This window comes from Ambystoma mexicanum, chromosome 12 (assembly GCF_040938575.1).
Source record: "Ambystoma mexicanum isolate Mex_15411 chromosome 12, UKY_AmexF1_1, whole genome shotgun sequence".
Classification (NCBI taxonomy): Eukaryota; Metazoa; Chordata; class Amphibia; order Caudata; family Ambystomatidae; genus Ambystoma; species Ambystoma mexicanum.
The window spans coordinates 38,058,974-38,076,369 of record NC_090936.1 but is presented as its reverse complement, the minus strand read 5'-3'; the positions used below and the strand labels follow the sequence as shown (position 1 = coordinate 38,076,369).

Sequence of the window (17,396 nt, the reverse complement as noted above, 5' to 3'; positions counted from 1 at the left end):
GCTCTGTCCGACGATTCAGTTGATCAGCCAGGTCAAGGCAACATAGGCCAACATTTTCAGTGGAGAGGGCTGAAGCCCAGCCTGCTCAATAGTGTTGTGCCACTACTTGTGTTTAATCTCTTGGTTACTTAATGGTAATCTTCTTTACTCCTAGCCCTATTCTTCCTCATCCCAGTACTTTTGTATGACTCACTTTGCCTCATAGGCAAGTACCGGGATGAGGTAGAGGGACATGGAGGTAATGCCTGGCTTAGTTACCTGTAATCTTTATTACTCCTTATCCCACTCTTCCTCTTCCTAGTACTTTCCTATGAGGCAAGGTGCCTCATACGTAAGCACTGTGACGAGGAAGAGGAACGTGGAGGTAGTTCTGTGCCGGGGAGCAGATTTTGGGAGTTGGGGCACGGGTGGGACAGGGAGTGGGAGGGAGAGAGGATGTGTGAGGGGTGGGGCAGATTGTGCGATAAATCCTAATGAGCATCCATGCCCATGCTAATCAGGCATGATTTGTGGTATTAGTGGCTAGAGGGGCATTTTGGTGCAGCCAGTCTAGTCATTGCTTAGTTTGGCTTGACATTTCTTTAACTGGGCAGCTCTGAAAAAGCAGTCCTGTTAAGTTGAATTACCTGGCTAGAATGGCATCTGGGTGGTGCCAGTCTAGCCGTTTCTTACTGTGGCATTGTACATTTTTCTGGGCATCTGTGATAAAATAACCATAAGTGTTATTGCTTCGGCTGGCATTTTGGCGCAACCGGTCTATATATGTCTGAATGTGGCCTGACATGCTTTACTGTCGCCATTTTCTCTCAGAAAGTGTGCTGTATAATGTTTTAAATCACATCTCCTAGTGCAGAGTGTGGCGCAGGGGTGTTGCTAGGTCTGGAAAAGACCCGGGGCTACGCTGATGTCGGAACTGTTGGGACTGGGGGCTAGCTAGTCTTTTGGCTGTAGCTCCTGAGATTCTATCAGGGGCTACAACCAAAAGATCAGGGGCTATAGCCCCCTTAGCCCCCCCCCCCCCTAGCAACGCCCCTGGTGTGGCGTACTGCCTGCAGCAGCATGAGCGTGTGTATTACACAAGTGTGCCAATCTAGGCGGGCCCAGGGAGTTGCGCAACCTGTGTTATGTTGCCGAAGTGGGGGGAGGGGCCAGGGGGGCATGGCCCCCAAATTGGGTGCCACGCCACTGCTCAAACGGGGCTCTAGTTGTGAAATTACACGCACTATAGAAGTTCCACACAGGACACGTGTCGCTGCATTTCAAGCAGGCAGTGTTCTGTGCATCCCTTCCTGTCCCCGGTCAGTGAAAACGTGCACTGCCACTTTTGAGTGGCAGCACCGAACGGTCAGTCCCGGCCCCCTCCACACTTCAGTGCTGGACTATAAATGTCTTTGGAGGTGCTACTGTAACACTGCGGGGCTCTCGCGGTGTCAGGCGGCACTCCTGCGATCATTCTAAGTAAACTGTTATCTTTAAGTGTGAGTGATAGCCCCCTCCCTCCCCCCGTGGGTGAGACCGCACGGGCGCGGAGCCGCAAGATTCGGTGCGCGGTGGGAGGTCGCACAGGAAAGTGACCAGGTGCTCCTCGGCCAACTTCAGGGCGCTGAGAAGAGGGGCAGGGTGTGCCGCCGCCACCCACACACGAGTGGCATGCCCTGATGAGCTCGGCCTAGTGTGGAGCTGTTAAAAGTGGCCGCACAGCGTCCTGTGGTGTCTGCACGCGGAATAAGCAGAGGGCTTTTCCGAAATCTGAGGTGTAGAGGTAGTGTGTGAGGAGAGGGGGGCCCACTCAGACACCCACCCCAGGCGCCACCACTCTCTAGGACCCGGAGGGGGAGGCTCCTCCTGCTGCCGGTGGGCACCCCGCCAGAGCACGATGCGTTCACCGTCCGGATATGATGAAAAACGGGTTTCAGTGAGAGAGGGAGAGGGAGGGAGGGAGGAGAGAAGCAAAAAGTCCCTTCTGCTTTTGTGCGCGAAGGAGGGAAAAGTGCCGAGCCGGACGGGGCGGGGGCTGCTCGGAGGCGGCAGCGTCGGTGGCGCCGTGCGGGGCGGAAGGTGGTGGCATCGGTGGTGCTCAGGACGCCCGGGGCATGCGGCTCCCGGGCGGCGCCACCCACCTAGCGCTGGAGGGGAGCGAGTAGGTGCCCGGGACTGGCGAGGCATGCTCAGGTAGGGTCAGGCACTGCGCCCCCGCTGCTTCTGGGGTGACTGAGAGGGGGGTGCATGTGGTGTTTTTTGGCTCGGGACCATATCTGGGGGAGGGGGGGGGGTTGTTCCTGATCCTCGGCTCTGCGGCAGTCTTATTCTTTTGTTTTCTTCTTCTTTTTGCTGCCCCCTCCCGGCTCAGATCTATCTCTTCCTTGGTGAGAGGCTCGGCAGATGTCCCAAGCCAGCGTGCCTCTCCCCCCAGGGCCCGAGGGGCCAGCAGCGCACCCGGCCGCCGGTGAGGACAGCCCTTTGATCCCGCGCTCCCTCGGTAAGTGTCTCTCCCACCCGTTCTTCCGTGTTGCCGCATGCAGGCGTGTGTGTGTGTGTGTGTGTGCGTGCTGTGCATGCCCCCTCCCCCGCAGAACCGCTGCAGCGCAGGAATGCACGCAGGCTTGCATCCTGGCCACCACTTTAAGGGGGCCGTGTTTCCACACCTTGAGCCCCACACACCAGCTGCACCGCAAGCCATGCCCTCTCTCGCCCCGCATGCACGTGGCTGTGATGGCCTCCCCGTGGGGGTGCTGCGGCGCTCTAGCAACCAGTGTGGAACTCTTCAGCTGCGCGCGAGGCGAGACTTCTTGCGGGCCGACCCCCATTGCGACAGACCTCTTACTGTGCAGAACTGTGGACCCCACCGCACGCAAGACGCGCCAGCATTCATCGGCTAATGAAGGCCAGCTCCCTGCTCCTCCCCCCCCAACTCTCTGCTCCTACCCCCCCCCCCCCCAACTCTCTGCCCCCAGCAGGCCAACTGGTTTCTATGAACTCCCTCAGGCAATAACTGCACTTTTCCCTGCCTGCTTTTTCTTCACCTGTTCTGTGCCCGTGCCCTGCTCCCCTTGCGGCAAAGATTGCGTACACTTCGCCCACTGAGTTGGCTTCCCACCGCACGAGAATTGGGAACTCACCTGTGGAACTATATACAGCGTGCCCTTCCGCAGGGCACCCCTGGCAACGCTGTGTGTTTTCACTTTTTGGCCAGGTGCATTGTTTTGGGCAAGGGTGGCACTTCGAGTACCCAGTGACCCATTATCACCCTGTGTGCACATGAACATGTGTGCGATTGTATGTGCGCGTGGAATTCAATGTGATTGACATTGTAGAGCTATGCCGGAAATCACACGTGTTATTTGCAAGGCAGACACTTAACACCTTATGTTTAGATGCACTGTTCTCGGGTATGCTGTGTAGTACACATGTCTGCAAAGTTCGGCTGTCCAGACGTTTTGGACTACAACTCTCATTGGTCCTACCCAGCACAGTCAATGTGCAAGGACCATGGGAGCTGTAGTCCAAAACACAACTGAGACCCCAGAGTGGCAAAACGAAATGCACAGAAGATAAGAACGCCTTTGCTCCAGATGAATATTCTCATGCCAACTTTGTTTATGTGTTTGGTAATACACACCAAGCCCTTGGGTAGACGGGCGCAACAGAAACAAGAAATCTTATAACTTGGTTACAGTGCAAAGGTAGCAATGCAGTGGGAGCAAAATACAAGGAACAAAATACAGCAAATACAACACAAAGGTCTTGGTGAGCCAAGGAAGCATTAACATGATTAACAGTGTGTGCACACATACATATACACATATGTATATACAACCTTACATGATTACATTAGCGTATATCCATGGTGCATACAAATATGACAAAGCAGAGAACCATGCATGCACAGTTAACCAAACTGCAGTGTAGTGTGGTGGAGACAAAGGGTCGTGTAGGGGCTGGAAAGGTCGAGGTATAGTTTGTCAGTTAGGTGTCATTGGTGTGTAACCAATTGAGTATCTTATGTCTGAATTTAGGGTAGGGTTGTTCTAGTCTGAGGTCCACTGGTAACTTGTTCCAACTTTGTGCCGCTCCAACAGGGAAACTGGTTCCTCCCGCTGTCGAGCGTTTGAACCTAGGGATCTCCAGCATAAATGAGTTGGCAGATCTCGTGGGGCGGGTAGCTGTTCTGCTAGTAATTTTATCCATTAGGTATGGAGGTGCTAGGTTATTCAGGCATTTGGAGGTGAGGGATGCTGTTTTGAGGAGAATTCTGTCCGTTATTTTCAGCCAGTTCACCTCCTTCCTGAATTCGGTAATATGCTCTCTGTAAGGGATGTTAAATGCTGCCCTCAGGGCGTTATTCTGCAGTCTTTGGATTTTGTCTGTAATGTATTTGTTGGCTCCTGAGTACAGGGCATTACAGTAATCTAATCTTGACGTGATAAGCGCATTGGCTAGTGTGCAGCTCGCTCTCGAGAGGTATGCTGTCTTCGGTCCTGATATTTCCACATCTCATTCACTGCCAACGTGCAAGTGGGCACAGCACCCAACAGCCATTTCGGCAAAGTAAAGGCTGCCTGATACCGAGAGACTTTTTTTCGTGCAGGCAAAAGCCGATGGCATTTCCATGCCTGTATCTTAAAGTTTTTAAGAGTAAGGGGTATGTGCTGTCACTTACACAACCCTTAATGTGAAATGACTGCCCTGACTGCGAGAGCAAGCCAAGTCAATTGATACCAGTACCCCAGCGGGGGGAGCCAGCCAATGGGATGGCTAGGAACGCGGGGCTTGAGCCACTGGGGAAGCCTGCATTCCATCCCACTTGACGATCGACTCCCCCGCTGCTATTCCCCCCCCACACTCCATCCTGTTATTTTTTTCTCCCACCTCCCAATTTACTGCATCTCTACGGCGGTGGCGGGACTCCCTGCCACCGCTCCTTCCTCTCTGCTACTGCAGTCCGCCATGGAAAGGGAAGCGGGATCCGCACAGAGCTCTGCTTCTCTTTCCATGGTGGCCATCTTGGAAAAGGATTTTCCTTCGTACAACAGGACGCCGTGCGGGTACCGTTGTACAAAGGAAAATCCTTTTTTTAGGCACCCGAGTTACCGCTTTGGGAACCCAGGGTGCTAATAGCCTTAATCCCCCATTCCAAGTGCTGGAACGGCGGGTATCGACCTGGCAACCCAAGTTTTTGGTCCGAGCAGTCCAGCCCTTGGAATGGGGGATTAACGCCATATTACTAGGCAGGTAGGGCACTTAGTCACAGTTCGGTTGTGATGTCACAAGAAGTGCCGGTAGAAGTAGTACGCAGGGTCCTCTCTCAGCACTCACCACCTCCGTTTGTGGCAGATAGAACTCAGCGGCCAAGTGCTGTTTATTTGAACACAATAAACTCTGTTTAGAGCAGGAGTTAAGAGGCCTGTTGGGGAAAAAAAAAAGTCAGAAAGACAAATGCATGGACAGAGTTAACAGGAAAAGGAGAATGCTGACAAAACAACACAGAAAAGGGCACAATATTTATTTATTTATTAACATTTATAAAGCGTCAACAACCCGGAGGCATCGTGGTGCTGCTAAAGACAGTAAGAACTTGTTGCTGGTTACAAAAAAGGAGAGAATACATGTACACAAAAAGAAAGATAATTGCAGGAAGACGCAAAAGAAAGGGGTGGGGAAAATGCAAAATGATGAAAAAATGGGTAGAACAAGAAAAGAGAGAAAAGGGGAACTGAGGGGAAAATAGGACAATTTAACAAAGAAAGATGAATCCAAGGACGTTAAAAGAGGTAAGAAAATGTTGTGAAAGTATTTTAGTATTTTATTTGAGTTTTATTTAGCACTTTACACCAAAGCGCTGTACATAAGGTCATAAAACGGTACAACAAAATGAGACTTATGAAACAAAATCTACATTGCTAACCAGAATGAAGTAGGAGAGACCTCAGGGAGTCTTGAAATAAGGAATAGACAGAAATAGAGCGAAGGGAAAGAGGAAGAACATTCCAGTGTAAAGCAGCAAGCGGTGAAAATGACCAAAAGCGAGAGTGCACAGGGAGGACGAGGGACAAAAAGAAGAAATTGCGAAGAACGACGAAGCGAGCGAGATGGGTATAGAAAGTAACCAAAGAAGAAAGGAATTCAGGTGCAAGACCATAGAGAAATATGAAGATTAGACACAATGTTAAACTTGAGGCGAGATTGAAAAGGAAGCCATCCAAGATTAGAAAGGGAAGAAATAGTCATGTGGAGCTAAAAGATAGATTGAAAAAATAGAAGTATTAAATACAGATTTCAGAGGAGTTACGCGAGTGAGAGGGAACCCAAAACGGGCCGAAGGAAAATAGAAAAGCTGAGAGAAAATGAGAGAAGATAACAGGAGTTTAGTGGCCTCAAAAGTCAGGAAAGGACAAGCTTTCCAAATGTTATATAAATGAAAGCGACAGGCATGTGAAGATAAAGAGATGTGCTGATTGAAAGATGGATCAGAATCTAAGTGGAGTCCCAAGTTACGAGCTGTTGATGAAATGGCTAACTTGAAGGCCGGAAATGATATAGAAGAGGAGACGGAATAGTATTAGTGGGAAAGAAAAGTACCTTTGTTTTAGTGGCATTGAGTACTAGGAAGTTTGCCGACATCTAAGATTCGACGTCAAGAAGATAGGAAGTAATTTTATTGTGGATGTCCAAATAAAAGAGTGGAAATTACTGAAAAAGCAGAGTATTGTCACCATAGAAGGGATGGGATAGAGCAAACGAAGAAATAACATCAACAAGTGGAGAAGTATAGAGCGAAAAGAGAAAAGGACCGAGCCTTGAGGAACACCGTAAGTGTGCAGGAATGTGTCCGATGAGGCCCCAGCCCAGGAGAAGGACAATGTCAGACATGACCTAAACCAAAAAAGAACATACTGATCGAAACCAAAAGCTAACAGAGTGATCAACAGCATCAAAAGCTGCAGATAGATCTAGTAAAATAAGAGAGTAGCGTGCGAACAGTAAAGAGTCTAAAAACGAAAGGAGAGCAGTCTCAGTAGAAAGAAAGGGGCGAAACCCTGATTGAAAACAGGGAAGAATAGAGTTATGAGAAACAAAAGTCGAGACTTGAGAATAGACAATTCGATCAAGTATTTTGGAAAGATAGGACAGAAATTGGACACAAGTGACAAATCGGCAGAAGGTTTCTTTACGATCGGGATGATGGTAGTGTGTTTGAATGAGGAGGGAAAGGTTGAGGTTGAAAGACAGATATTAATCAAAGAAGGGGGTAAGAAATAAGCGGGATAGACTTTAGAACTTACAGAAGTGACTAAATGGCAAAGCGGATACAGTGCTACGATAAATAGGGACAGGAAAGAAAACACGACAAAAAGAATGAGAGCTACAGAAAATGACAAATTAAAGTAAAATAAGAGCAGATGGTTACGAGTGTGGAAGGAATGGTTGCATATCGGTATTATATGAAATAAAATACCCCTGTATGTAAATATCATAAACCATGTAGTGTTGACGTGCTGCCATAAGTCATTGCTGACTCGCTATGTCCTTGTGATAAGCAGTAGGGCAAACTTTATACCAGATAGTGCCAGGAAGTTGAGACATTACATCTAATCACTGCCAAGTAGTAACTTCACAATGCCCAGTGCCGCTTTATCACACCGCAGCTGGCATATCTCAGTAATTGGCGGTGAGAGATGTGCTTGGCTGCCAAGCACTGTTTGTTTACAGGCAAGGTCCTCTGATTAGGGCATGGGCAAGAGGCTACAATGCACCCAGAAACACAGATGAGCAGAACGTGGCTGAGAGCAAGAGGGGAGAGATGGGGAGAAGAGGACATGTCTGAAAACCGAAGGATGCATGCACTGCACCCAGAAACGCACAGGGGGAACATAACGAAAGGGGCACACAATTGAAGATAAAATTCAAGGGACAGATGACTGCCAGGCTATTATGCAAGTCTATGCAAAAAGGACAAGCATATGCGTCCTTGGCACTCAAGGGGTTACGCGAAGGAGACAGTTATTTAAATAATAAAGTGTTACAAAATGGCAAACGGTGCCAATGGTAGAGGGTGAGCTTAAACAAAGAAAAGACCAGGGCAACTTCAGATTATCAGAAATACATTGGTAGTGTGTGTGGGAGGGGGGCTGTGTTGTTATTAATATATTACACATAACTGTAATAATAATATCCCAGGTCACCTCAGAATTCCAAGATATCTTAGAGAGGCTGTACATGGACACCACACACCTTGCTGGCCTACCATAGCCTTACACCATAATGTACTTCAGTGGTTTCTTGGTTACCTGTACAGCTCCACTCATTCATTGGAAGCATAGGTCCGTTTACGTGTTTATAGCCTTTTATAAACAAGCATTGGCAAAGCCAACCATTTTGCTTTTGTGTAGGTTAGGGACTGGCCTTTGCCAGGCATTGCCATCATGGTGCTATCAGTGGTAAGAATATTAACGGATAATACAACAACAATGTTCTACCTCAGGAAAAAACGGGGCACTTGTTCCAGAACGCTCTCGAGCGAAGCTCAGGAAATATGGCATTGGGTTCCCAAAGAAGAAATAGCATAGTGGCTTACCATCTGCCAGGGGTGAACAATGTACAAGCAGATCTCTCAGCAGAGAGATGAACCAACTCCACGAGTGGGAGTTGAACGATCAACAACTGTTGAACATCTTCAAGAAATGGGGTCATCCTTCTCTGGATCTTTTCGCAACCTGATAGAACAAGAAGTGCAGGCATTTCGCCAGCAGATGGCCACAGCCCGGCTCCCGGGGGAGGCGTTCTCCTTCCCGCGGACGGGCAGGTTCGCGTATGCGTTTCCTCAGTTTTCCTCATTCGACTGACCCTCCAGTGGGTTCACAAATATCCATGTCGTGTGATTCTTATTGCTCCTCACTGGGCGAGACAGTTGTGGTTTTTGCAAACCACCTGGCTCGCCGCTGGACCCTTGTCCAGCAACAACCCTCAAAGAAATGTTTGCTTCCACCTGCGCAGGAGAACACGCAAGATCCATCATAAATGCCTCCCTTTCCTCTGGTATCTTTCCCGACACATTCAAAACGGTTCATGTCAAACCTCTAATTAGAAAACCTTCCCTCGACCCTCTCAAGCCCAAAAAGTACCGCCCCATCTCAAACACCAGGTTCCTTGCCAAACTCATTGACCAAACCACCTACTCCCAACTAAACGCCTTTGTTGAAGCCAACAATCTCCTAGACCCCGCCCAATCAGGTTTCAGAGCCCGTTACAGAACTGAAACCATCCTAACCTCTATCTGGGATGACTTTAAAATGACGGCAGACTCCTTGGGATGCGCCGCACTAATCCTTCTTGACCTATCCGCCGCCTTTGACATAATCAATCACTCAATCCTCCTAGATCGCCTCCACTCCCTAGGAATTTGTGGAACCGCTCTTAAATGTATAGCTTCATTCTCCCAAGCCCGACCAGTCGACACGGGAGTCCCACAAGGAGCATGCCTATCCACCCTCATGTTCAATCTCTACTTGATCACCCTCCCACCAATAATTCGTTCACATAACATCCTGTGTTACAACTATGCCGATGACACTCAACTAATTCTAAAACTCCTGAACTCAAAACCCAGCTCCCGACCTGACCTGGCCTCCTGCCTCCTTGACATAGAACTCTGGATGACCCAAAGCCACCTCTTGTTAAACCCCTCCAAAACGGAAATCATGGTATGTGGCAGCTCCGAATTTCTTCCGCACCCATTACCCTGGCCATCCGCCATGGGCAACTCATGGACCCCTCCAACTCAGTGAAAAATCTTGGATGCACCCTTGACTCTGACCTAACAACACTCTCGCCAAGTCAACAACGTCTCAAAGTCCTGCCACTACCACCTTAAAACCCTTAGACGCATCTTTCCCTATCTCTCCTTTCCCAACAGACTCTCCGCGGTCCAATCAATCGTTATATCAAGACTGGACTACGCAAACCCCCTATACCTCGGAATCCACGCGTACCAACTGAATAAACTCCAAAGGGCACAAAACGTGGCAGCCGAAATGCTACTTGCGCTCGGCCCAAGAGACCACATCTCCCAAGCCCTTAAGACGCTGCATTGGCTTCCAGTAGCCCGAAGGGTGACTTTCAAAACCTTATGCATCTCCCATCGAGCACTGCATAAAACCGGACCACAATATCTTCAAGACAAGCTAAAACCCTATCACCCCCCACGCACCCTAAAATCAAGCTCAGCCGGACTCCTAGTCATACCGAAGACAAACTCAGTCAGGTTAGGTGGGTCATCATTCTCAGCCTTTGCCCCCGAGCTATGGAACTCACTCCCACTCCACTTCCGCCTAACTGAGGATATAACGTCTTTCCGCAAACTGCTGAAAACCTGGCTCTTCCCCTAAAACCCACCTGTACCAAACTAACCCAAACAGACTAACAGCAACTCAAGGACACCAATCCAGCAAACTACCTGATGCGAGAAACTGACAGCTAACGACCCCCAACATAAAGTAGAAGGACAAACAGAATTTAAAGAGTAAAGTAGATCAAAGCAGTGAAGTGGGTAATAAGAGTAAATCATACGGAAACAGTAAAGAGATTTAAACTCCTGAAATGGACATAATACATGAGGAGTGAATGAAGTGAATGGCGTGGATGAAATAGTTAGAATGGATGAAGCGTGTGGAACAGACAAATGCACTGGGTGGAAGAATGCATGAGTGGAAGAACAAATTACTATATAGTTCGAATGAGTATGTAGATTGGATGAGTGCATAGAATGGATGAACATGTTGAGCGGATGAGTGTGTAGAGTGCCTGGGTGTGTAGAGCGGACGAGCGTGTAGAGCGGATGAGTGCGTAAATATAGAGAAGCGAGTAGAACGCAGGAGTGCGTAGAACAGATGAATGTGCAGACCGGATGAGCGTAAACCGGATGAGTGTGTAGAACAGATGAGTATGTAGAGTGGATGAGTATGTGGAGCGCATGTGTGTGGATAGCGGTTGAGTGCAGAAGTGCGGAGAGTGTGTAGATCGCTGGAGCAGATGAATGTGCAGACCTGGCGAATGGATAGAGCGGATGAGCGGATAGAGCACATGAATATATAGAACAGGATTACTGCGTATTAGCAAATGACTTTATAAGGCTGATCGGTGCATATTGCTATTGAATGCATGGAAAGCACAAGTGCGGGGAGCTTTTGAGTTCGGGGTGCGGGTGATCACGTAGGGTGGGTGAATGCGTAGAGCAGATGAAGGTGTAGTGCATGCGAGGGGATAAAGCGGACAAACGCCTAGAGCGGATGAGTTACACAGACCGAGTGAGTGCGTAGAACAGATAAGTATGTAGAACGGATGAGTGCGCAATGCATGCAGAGTGTGGGGAATGGATGGATGAGTGGAGAGGGATGGTTGAGCTGAGCAGAAGAATGTGTAGAGTGGAGGACTCCATAGTACAGACTAGTGGGTAGGGCCGGCAAATATATAGAACAGACGAGTGCATATGAAAAAAGGGGTGCATACAGGGGACGAGTGCGCAGAGGGGACGAGTGCGTAGAGGGGGACGAGTGCCTGGAGCGGATGAGTGCCTAGAGCGAACGGACGTGTTGCGTAGAGCGGATGAGTACGTAGAACGAACAAGCGCAGATTGCATCCAGTACTGATGACTGCGTAGAATGGATGAGTACATAGAGCTGCTGAATGCGTAGAGCATGGGGCGGACAGGAGTGCATGCGTGGGGAAGACTGGAGTGCATGAGTGCGTCGAGCGGACCGGAGTGTGTGGAGCAGACTGGGGTGCATGGATTGGATAGGAGTGCATGGAGCAGACTGGAGCGCATAGAATTGCGGGACGTATATAGTATGGTTTGGAATGCAGAGAACTTTGAAAGAGCATATAACCCATCATATCACACCACCACGCTTACTCTGTCGTTTAAACCACCACTCAACTAGAACACAGAGATACTATGACACCATTCGGTATATCTGTTCTTATACCAACATCCACAGCACACTCCACATCATTCTAAGTAAACACTGCTGGTTACACACCCACCAGCCAGGCGTTCTCCTCAGGCCTAACGCAGCCGCATTCGGTCTGGATAAATCCTGCCAGAACGAACACATACTCCTGATCTCTCAACCACCACACCTACCGCTAAGAAGCAGCTATTACACGAATACCGCACCAGCTGCACACATACCCGGTGCCCACACACACCTTTGACTCTCTCTACTCTCTCTACTGATCTGAACTTCGGTTCCCAAGGGCGTTCAACCTACCAGCGCCTTCAGACCATACCAATGGTATATAAGGCGCTATATAAATGCAAAATAACATAACATAACATATGGGCATACGATTGCAACAGCGGACACATGGTTGTATACCTGGGCACATGGGGGCAGGGCATGGCACATTCCTAGACACGATTCAGGCATTCAGCGCAAGGAATTGCTGGGAGGACAAGCATATAATACCACACACAAGTAGCCCAATAAAGCCCAAAATCGGGCTACCTGCAACACCGTTTTCCCAGAAGATTTTGGAATGCATTGTATAATTGTATAATTGGTTATTTATAACATTCTTAATACCGAAGAGGTTTCTAATTGCGGACCTAGGGAACAAACCTGCGTTGCACTGCATCATTTTGCTTCTAAGACAAGTGCGTTGCCACTGCGCTATACTACCCATAGCCCAATTGTGAATATGTCACAAGTGTTCAAGCCAATCCGATGTATGCAGTTTGGGGTAAAACAATATCTTTACAATAGGTCAGGGGTCTGCAACCTTATGCTCTCCAGATCTTTTCTACTACAACTCCCATAATCTATCACCATTGACTACGCTGGCTGGTGTTGATGGGAATTGTAGTCCAAAACATCTTGAGAGCCAAAGGTTGCAGACACCCGTTGACTGATCTCTGCCAGTGATGCGTAAAGCCAAGAGACAGCTCTCATTCCCCGGAAGAAGACCAGTGTAAACCTTGTAACAATTGCTTGAATGTTAAACAAAACAGCCATATTCCTGGCATCAATGGCCACGTCAGATTCTCTGGTTGCAGCCCTGCTTCTCGAACTCAATAACAATTGGTCGAGGGATGGCAGGACTAATGACACTTAAAGGCAGAGCGACACGCCGCAAGAGTCATAGAAAGCTTAACACGTGTTTTCTGACCATAAGACACCTGAGTGGCAAACACAGTTGGGCAGGTGGGAGGTGGAGGGGCAAGGGAGGAACTGGGAGTTACAGTGAGGCTGAGATATATGTGGCTGTACAAGAGATTTAACCTCTGGGGGCACCTTTACCACCGAACAGGCCAGGCTGGAGACCCCAATGCAAATTCTTAAGAGCGCTCCGCATGTCTGATGTAAGTGGGACGGTTGCCCTGCTTCGGTGTTGGCAAGGACCTTTAATCCTACCGAGTTGCCCAGGGATTTGTACCTGTGAGCTCTCCAGATGTTCTGCACTCTGCCCTTCGCGATTTCTCTCAATTCCCTATGCTGGCTAGGGCTGATGGGAGTTGTAGTCCAACACAGAAAGGTACCACTTGTATTCCTCCTTCAAGAACCTGTCAGTGGAAATTGGGAGTTTCTGGGTGAAGACGGATAGGATTCCTCTGCGCTTCCAGAAAATGGGGACCTGCGTCAGTGCACATAAAGTGGGGAGGGGTGCCTGGGGTGGCCCGAATGAGCATAGGCGTGCCTTTACTACTAGTGCTTTCACTATTGCAAGGAAACGGCGGGAACTGGCAGTGGTCGAAGTGTACAAAAAGAAGTAGTGGAACTACGGTTTCTTTTTAAAAATAAAAGTATAGGAGCTATAAAAGGTAATTTAAAAAAAAGTATAGGAGCACCGCTCCGGACCGCTCCCGACCGCTCCCGCTCACTTCGACCACTGGGAAGCAACCAACGCAAAGTGTGCTGGAGGCATGTTCAGGCAAAGCATTGTTTAAGCCAGGAGTCCTGCACAGGGCTGCCAGTACTCTGTCTCCCCCAGGCTATACACAGAGCAGTCATATTGTTTATATAAAGTTGACCCTGGGGGAAGGGGGTCCTTCTGCACATATCACACATACGCATCCCAGGTTGACTTTGGATCTCCAAACACCCATCTGGACATTATCCCAGAGCAACATTTTGGTCAAACATCCTTCTAAAATTGCTCGCCGGTGCTGCATTTGCTGTGTAGATTACAAGCCCACTCAGAGGTGGTGTCCCTGAGGTTGGCGGCAGAACGTGGGGTAGATGTCTTCCTCCTCGGAGGATTGTGATGTTCCCTCAAAATGATCACATTCCTTGATGTTCACAATCAAGTGCAAACCTGCCAATCAAGTGCACACCTCTCTGGCAAGCACCAACAGACCACCACATGTGCACAGACGCGGAACACGTGTTGTCTTTGTTCTGCTTTGCTCCAAGGGCCAATAACAACCCTCTAAAAACACAGTACCCAAGGAAGCATTTTATGAAGACTTCCTTCTAAAACTGGCTGGACATCCTATGTTGGTTTTCAGGCCTTTTGGAGGGTTTAAACCTGTTCACACCTGTACATGCATGGTTCTGCTGCACCCAGAGCGCCTGCAGGAACTGTTGCCTGAATCCAGTTTAGTCTGATCCTGTGGTGAGCTGGTTACTCAAGAAGTGCCAAAGGTTGCAGACCCCTACCCTACACTGCGTAGAACTGAGCAGGAAAAGTTTCTTTCTTTTTCTACTCTTCTGTGGGTGATTTCAGCCTATATGAGAGATCATACAAAACATCATTTTGGCGAAATCTATCAAAGATTGATTGCAGCTGCTACTGGCAGTATGATTGTTATGCTTGTACATGCTTTGAGAAACCTGAAGGTGTCTCACCCATTAGTCCCCAGGGATCTGTTATCCAGGTGGCCAGGACGCGGCTGTTGCTTTTGGCACCGGTTCCTGGGGGTGTACCAGAGCGGGAGGATCACCTGGATGAGGAGTCATCTGGGAGTGGGAGTGGTACACCGGAGAATGAGACATGGTATCCACTTCCCAATAACACTGTTTCCCCATCCAACCAGGTAGGATAGTTAGAAATGTAACTCCGCAGCTTCTAGCACACACACTTCGTCACTGACAGTTCACCGTGATCGACAGCAGACTAACACCAGAGCCGTACACCTGACATGTCCCAACACCATGGACAGGCAAGGCCAGGCCATTACGGATCATTACACAAACCTGACTTCCATCATCCTTCCCTACACAGATAAAAGGTGGCGCACTAAAGCACACTCTGAGTGAGGCAAACCACACGAGGAAACAGCAGTTCCAAGATGGCAGTTTAATACTAGGAGAAAGACGTCAAGACCAGAGAGGGTTACAAGGAGGGAAGTACCCGTGACCTCTGAAGACCGTTAGTTTCACGAGCCTTGTAAGTAAGAAACCGGAGACCAGGAACTAAGCCTAATCAAACCTGTACAGTGTGGCAGAGTTACCCGAGGCTCTCCCGCATCGATAACTAAGGCGGGGAGCAGGGATTGAACTGCAAAGATTGAACTGTAGCCTCGTGCCGCAGAAGCCAGTCTGTGCGCTTTGCTCGAGTGAATCGCTTTGCCCCGTGCTGAAAACGTGAGGAAGATAGGCCAACGGCCCAATTATCCTGGCTTATCATTTTGTGAACACTTCTTTATTTTTCATGAACTTCACGCCACACTATTTGTATTTAGCGGTAAGGCTTGGCAATAGGTTTTTTAGTATAGACCTTTTTATTTTGACGAGAATCCACTAGGACTGCATTATTATTATTTGTTGGTCGTAGCGTGCTCCCATCTTAGATAAAGTTCAATAAAAACCCTTGATTTGTGGTTACTTGTGTCTGTCTTACATGATACATGCTTTCCTTACAACACCCTTCATATGTCTAGTATTTCTATCTTCTTACGAGTGCCTTAAAACAACAGGAAAAAATGGGTGGCTATGTGTACTAACACTGAGGTATTCCTGTTGCAAAATTTACTGTGAGTGTTCTTGAACCTACTATTTAACCAATAGAACCAGAGGAGGGGGGCATTACTGGTTGGGTAATGCATCCACCCCCCCCCCCCCCGGAGGGTTCTATTGCTATTAGTACCAGGATACTAATAGTATTTTTACTCGAGTTGAGAAACGGCATGTCAACCGTTTCTCAGCTCAAGCAAAAAAAAATGTCTGCCATGGATCGGGGAGAAGGGACTTCACGTAGTCCCTTCTCCCTTTCCATGGCGGTCATTAAAAAGATAGAAAAACAAAGAAAATGTCCGCCGTGGACCGGGGCGAAGGGACTACCCGTAGTCCCTTCTCCTTTTCCATGGCGGCCAGACAAAAAAAAGAAAGGAACTCCGTGGGACGCGCGACTCCAAAGTACAGCAGGTGAGTCTTAGTCGGCAAGGTAACGGCCGCCGAGAGCCAATCAGATTGATTGATACAATCTGATTGTCCCTCGGCGGGTAGTCATTTAAAACAAATCATGTATGAGTCCTATTATTGGACATCTAATATGGAACAGCTAATGATAGTACAAGAACATTCAAAGTGATTTTTTCAACAGGAATATGTCTAGTATCTCTGCATTTGCTAACACTAGCTGCACTTCCCTGACTAGTTTGGTCATGGAAAGGGGACTAGACAAGAAACATGATTCTCAGCGAAAATCCTCAAAATGGCGTTGTGTTCAAGGTTTTCTGGATGACCAATCAGATTCGATTTTGAAAGTCCCAAAGACCTGATAAACAAGGTATTTGGGACTTTCGAATGCATAGTCCATCGGAGCACAATACTGTTAACAGTCCAATAAAAGCCAGCAAAACTTGTTTTAAAAACATTTCTCTTAAACTGGACTAACACAGTGAAAAATATATGAAAGCAGCCATCATCTAAAAAAGGCCATTCCCTGCTTTTCTCAATAGTGATGTATTTGCAGCATTAAAATAACATTTCAAAAGTCACACTATGGATTAATATTCTCTCTCGCTAACCGATCATAATCTCAACTCTGACACCGGTACATTTCCAGGACCACGGGGGGTCGGAACATAAAGAGTTGCACGGGTCCCGTTCTCATTATTTTCTGCAAATTAAATTCTCCAGCAACTGCAAAATAAATTTACATTTGGTACAGTCGCTTTGCCATGTCCTCGCTTTTCCATCGCGCAACACCCAAAATAGTGCTGCAGACCAGTTTGAGCGGCACGTGGCTTAAGGGTAGATTTTCTTTTGTGGGGCTGCTCCCCAGAAGTTATCAACTTGGTTGGAGAGTCTAGCACAATGTATGTTGTCTTTTTAAACATGGCTCCCTCTTGCCCTTTCATTCCTAAATCCCATTAGAAAGCTGATGAACCCTTTTCCTAATCTTGGCTGTAAAAATGTTCCCATTTTGCCTTTAGGGCGCAACATATGGGTTTTGTG

At 48.2% G+C, this 17,396-nt stretch overlaps 1 protein-coding gene across 1 annotated transcript in view; it reads left to right on the top strand.

The window, feature by feature from the left end:
- Positions 1-1,926: 1,926 nt before the first annotated feature.
- The window catches only part of MDFIC (MyoD family inhibitor domain containing), a 139,411-nt gene continuing 123,941 nt past the window's right edge, over positions 1,927-17,396 (top strand). The window contains exons 1-2 of the mRNA XM_069627891.1: positions 1,927-2,172; positions 2,351-2,479. Of these exons, the coding sequence (XP_069483992.1) occupies positions 2,383-2,479 (97 nt within the window). The 5' untranslated portion in view covers positions 1,927-2,172; positions 2,351-2,382. The remainder of the gene's footprint in view (positions 2,173-2,350; positions 2,480-17,396) is intronic.